The sequence below is a fragment of the Fukomys damarensis genome, unplaced genomic scaffold (assembly GCF_012274545.1).
Source record: "Fukomys damarensis isolate Sample0158 unplaced genomic scaffold, DMR_v1.0_HiC HiC_scaffold_30, whole genome shotgun sequence".
Lineage (NCBI taxonomy): Eukaryota > Metazoa > Chordata > Mammalia > Rodentia > Bathyergidae > Fukomys > Fukomys damarensis.
The window spans coordinates 65191188-65196662 of NW_022900942.1; the positions used below are offsets into that span (position 1 = coordinate 65191188).

The 5475-nt window shown below is 47.3% G+C and overlaps 1 protein-coding gene across 1 annotated transcript in view; it reads left to right on the forward strand.

Moving 5' to 3' along the window:
- The window catches only part of Arhgap28 (Rho GTPase activating protein 28), a 71300-nt gene extending 66113 nt beyond the window's left edge, over positions 1–5187 (forward strand). Inside the window, exon 18 of the mRNA XM_033757347.1 lies at positions 2612–5187. Coding sequence (XP_033613238.1) covers positions 2612–2706 — 95 coding nt within the window. The 3' untranslated portion in view covers positions 2707–5187. The remainder of the gene's footprint in view (positions 1–2611) is intronic.
- The last annotated feature ends 288 nt before the right edge of the window (positions 5188–5475 follow it).

Below are 5475 nucleotides of genomic sequence, written 5' to 3' on the forward strand. Positions count from 1 at the left end.
GCCGAGTGGGTGGGTGTGAGCAGCGTAGAAGGTCCCCACCCGCCGTTTGCATTCGCACAACATCTGTGAGACAACGCATTTACAGAAACGCGGACCAGGGCAGGGCTGCCATAGGTCAGGCTGTGTTAGCTGGGGGAGAGGCAGAAAAGGGCAGTGGGGGTCCTTATGATGGGAACCTCCGGCGTCTTTACAGAATAACTCAGATGTTTTGGTCTTAAAATTGAAGGGGAGTTTCACTGCTTTTCCTACTGGGAGAAGCTGGGTAAAGGGGGCACATCGTGTATCTATTTATCCTGCTTCCACACGACCAAAAGGCCAGGACAGTCTGATCAAAAAACCAAGCTCAAAGTCTTACCCAAATTCAGGTGGAGATCAGTGCTGGTTTTTGAGATCCTTCTACCCTAACATTCTAGTTTGGGGTGCACAAAATTAACAGAGCAGTTACTTTCTCTGACTTGCTTTTCTTCATAAGGCAGTTTTGTGAAAAGTCAGCCTTAGACAGCTTGCAGAGCCTTCGGCAGCCTAAGAAACCTGCAGGCTGAGGACAGTTTGCCTTTCAGCAGTGTTCAGCAAGTGCCCCAGTGAACTTTACTTCTCTTGTGTGCCAAGAGCTGTAGCCAGGACACAGCAGCTGCTCGCCAGCCAGGCCTGATGGGGCCTAGTGAGGAGCCCGGTGGGCATGGCGGGAACGGACTGCCTGCTACAGGCCTCATTCCTGCCCGGAGCTTTCCCAGCCTCCCCGGCTTTCTGCTTCCTGTCCAAGTCAAACAGGAAAAAAAAAAGTTGTTAACCTCAGTCATAGCAGGGTTTTGTGACATATATTTCATCAAGGCAGAGTGAATTATTTGTTGCTGGGTTGTCTAATACAAAATCTCCCTTTAGAGCATGAAATGGGATTAAAATTATGCTGCCTTCCTGTCTTTTTAGTCGTGGCTCATCAGAATGTATTCAGATTCAGAACCAAAGGTTATATGAAATTGGAGGAAATATAGGTAAGCATTTATTAATCATTTCTACTTCTAAATTTTCTGAGAAAATTATTCTAACACTATGCTGCTATTAATATAAAGGTATATTTTACACTTTCTTAGATTAAAAGCCAGAAGTACATTTCTGGGTTTTTTTCCGACCTTGTGGAGGAAGTTTCATGAGTTGTCTACCATGTTCTCCAGATCTAAGGCAGGATTTCTTAGTTGTGGTGATGGAGTAGACTTGGATCTTTCCAGTGAGACTGGAAAGTCTCTTTCTGAAGACTCATGGAGGGGAAAACATAAAAGGGAGAGGACAGGATGCTCCAAACCTTAACGTCCTGTCCTTCTCATTGCTTTAGCTCAGCCCGAGATCCTTCTTCCTATTGCCCTGCGGGGAGGCAGGACCATGGGAAAAATGGGTTCTGCCCGCGCCTCTGCCCTGTGTCCCCCTCATCCCGTCCTCACAAACCCTGCCAATGCCTCCCTATAGCTACCACGCTCCAGCTTTTCCCTCCGTCCCTCCTGCACCTCAGCACAGTCCCCCTCTTACTCAGGCCACAGGCTGGGCCCCCCAATCTTCCCAGCCTTCTCAGCTGCTCTACCAATCTTTCACTTGTTTTCTTTTTTTTCTACTGGGGATCGAACTTGGGACCTTGCGCTTGAGAGGCAGGCAGCAGGACCGTGGAGCTAAATCCTTGGCCCCATCTTTCTCTTCATTGAAAAATGCTTTCTTTTCCTGCCCTTGAGGCTGACCTCTGCTGCTGCCTTCCTTCCACTTATCTGAGTCTCCTCTTGGACTCTCCCATTGGAGAGCTGGAGGGCACTGTCCTGGGAACTTGGGGTGTTTGAGCTTCCTGCAGGGCTCAATCCATGGCCTCCTTTCAGGACACCTGAATAGTAGCGCGCCTCACACTGGTGTCCAGGCCTCTTCTTGGACCCCAGCTTGCATTGGTCCATAGCCGCGCCTGTCTGGGCCTTGCATGCATGCTGACCTTCCTGAGGATGCCCTGCCCATCCACATCCTATCCCCTCACCTCTGCCACGTCTTTGACGTTCCATCGCCTTCCAGCGAGGGCTCCTGGGCCCACGCACGCTCTCTACAAGCCTCCTTTGTTGCTTTTCTCTCATGTTCTTCTCACCGCCAGTCTCACTTTGTATTTCTGTTTGCTGTACAGGCACTTGAGGGCGTATTTGTGCCCAGCAGGTGCAAGGCCCTGGCCCTCAAACCGTCCTGCCAGTGGGTATCACCTGCAGTAAAGCAACAACATGATCGTTCCTAAATCACACTGCACCTGTCCCAGGCCTGCTCAAGTCACTATCTGGAAAGCCATCCAGACATGTGTCAGCATGTAAACAATCCTTTTATACCACAAACAAACTCGTGTCCTATTTCTCCATTTGATGTGGCAAAGCTAGGGAGCAGTTTTCCTGGCGTTGGTGTGTCTGTTTTCTTCCACAATTTCATATGAGATTTATGTGAATTACATCACAGTTGGGGGGAGGGGGCGCGTTGTTAAGAAACTCTAAAATGTACGCACATTTCCCTCTGACCTGCGTGGAACCTCACACACAAGCCATGCATGGGTGGTGTGTGCCAGAGAGGTGTGTGGTCTTCATTCTGTGACTTCTCTCTCCTTCAGGACAGCATTGCTTGGATCCAGATGCTTATGTGCTGGATGTATATCGCGTAAATCCGCATGCAGAATGGGTGATTAAGCCACAACCAAGTCCTTGAAACGTCCCCAGGTGGCCTTTACCACACATTGGACTCCAAGAAGACGCTACTGGAGGAGGGGCAAGTGGGACTGCCTGGACGTGCCTGTCCCATGGCCCTTGGGAGACCACTTGTCCCAAGGGGCGGCATCTCCAGCCTTGGCCGTGTGAACTATGGAAAGGAGAGGGTCTCCACTGCCGTTGAATGCTCCTCACACCTCCTTGACAAAGGGAAGGAGGCGGATCCTCCTGGAAGTGAGGCTCCGTCCCTGCTCCAGTTCTGATCCTGCTGCCATGTGAACATGACCTTGGACCTGGGGACAAGCAGCTCTTCGTTTTGTAGCCAGTGCCACCAACAAGTGGAAGAGAATCTTTTTTTATACTTATGTTATATACATTTATTGGCCTTTTTTTTTTAAGCAAGAATGCCAGAAACAGCCTTAATTTCTGCCCTACAAAACACTCCACATCCAAAGAAAATGAGTTTCTAAAGTGAAACAGGCACTGTTGATGCTCTGGCTGGCTCCTGGGTTGGAAGGGACTCTGTCTGAAGAAAACTGTTGTTATAAATGCTGTGCTGCGTGGTGACTGCCATGGTTGTGCAGTGAGCGCTCGGTCACTGAGTGTCGAGACGGTATTTTGTCGCTTACTGTCATCTGAGCACGGTGCCCCTCAGCCATCCAACCCTTCCGGACCCTTCCCCAGGGTTGGCAGTCAGAGTCTGTTTTCCCTTCAAGGTCGTGATGTGATGCTCAGCGAATGTCCTTCCCGTGACGCACCCAGATTTCCCTCTCTGATTACACACAGTTTTTGTTTCTCCTTTACATTTCACGAGTGTAGGCAGTGATTTCTTTCTGCCACCCCAACTGCAAACTTCAAAACAGCTTCGATCCAAGTGTGCTGAAAAGTGCCCTTCGCTCCAGCTTTTGCAGGCCGCACACACAGATTTGGCCTTTGTTCGGTCACTGTAGACATGGCCGTGGAGGTGGAGCTGAAGCGGCCTCTCCATCGGGTTTCTGCAATTGGCCACAACACAGGCCTCAGGCCTCTGGCTTGGCAAATCCAGGACACGCTGAGGGTGGTCCGCTCTGCTTCCCTCTTGGGCTCACAGATACTGTCCGTCTAGGACCAGCCCGACTGGGGACAGAGTTTTCATTCCCCAAAGTGTACCCGTCAGGGTGGAATCCAGACTGAGATTTTGATGGGTTTAGATCAGCGGTAATAAGAGGTACAGCCCACGTGACTCTCATTTGCAGTTCAACACACAAACACAGAGAACATTTTATTTCACGAAGTGTCGATATCATACGATGATACCTTTAAGCGCTTTTATAGAAGAAATCCCATATGTGCTACCTTATGCCTTGATGTCTACACGCAGCATTATGTATGTTCCCCATGCAGGTAATTGTGCTTCTAGCCTTTGGGATTTTGTTTCACTTTTAGAAGAAACACAAAGATGCATTCATTTAACTTGTGTATTTGAGAATCTATTTCCTTTGTCAGATAACCAGTTAGAAAAGAAACATGCATTCTATAGGTCTATATTTCCGCCTGGATTTCATCTGCTTTCAGTATATGCTAATTTGATGTCATGTGAGTTTACATAATGGACTTCTAGAGTATGAACAAAAAAAGTACTGCTTTTGCAACAGAATAAACATTTTCCTTCATGGGGTTGCCAAGTCCCAAGAATTACATGGCAGAAGTCTACACCCGTGTGTGGAACACAGTTTTCAAATAGCTGTGTTGCCCTTCAGCCTACAACTGAATCTGGTATTTCTCACTGTACCTCATTAGAAGGGTTGAAATTCTGTTGTGATTTTATATGAAATTCACAGATAGATTCACTCATTACTTTTTATTTCATAGTTTTCCTTTCTTCTGACTGACAACACACTAGAACCTATACATAAAAAGCTCCAGGTTTTCTCCTGGTCCCCAGTCTTATTTAAATAGGGACCCCAGCGGTGGCAGGTACAATGCAGGAGGTCTCAAGTCCTTACCCCTTTTGTGTGGTTTTGGGTAGACAAGACTGACTTGAACCATTTTTCTGTATTAATCATTTCCATTCAGTCCTGGCCACAACACAGCTCTCAGACAGCTGTACCACACAGAGAGTACCACACGGAGAGCCGTGTCCACATCAAAGCCACCAGATGGAACGTTTATTCCTGATCATAAGGTTAACCGATTAAAGAAAAACATTTGCAGACACACCAAAACTAACACTTATGTGGTTAAAGTTCTTTTGCCTGGTTTTATTCTTGCAGAATAAACAAACCACTACAACGAACCCTAAATTGCCTGCCACCTAAAGATTTAAAGGATTGAAAAACAGCAAAGAGTTGTTGTTGTTTTTTTTAACTTCTGTAAGCAGTCTATAAAAGCGAATGGTATATTTGCAAACAAGAGGAAGGTCGGATACCCAGCTCATGAATATTATCTTTTTTTTGTTGTTGTTGTTGAGACAGGGTCTCCCTACGTAGTTCAGGCTGGCCTTGAACTCGCTGTGTAGCCCGAGCTGACTTCAAACTTGCAGTGAACCTCTTGTCTCAGCCTCCCAAGTGCTGGAATTACAGGTGTGTGCCACACCTGGCTATAAATATTCTGAATGGCTTCTCACTCTCACCTCATCCCAAGTGCTCTTGGTACATATTTAGGAACATGGTATCCTCTGGGAAAGAATCAGAGGAAATTAACATCTTAGGAATATCATTCAGGAAAATTCCTAGAACTGGCTCATTTTTTTCCTCTGTTCTTCAAAAGAGGACCCCTTGGTGAAACAGCT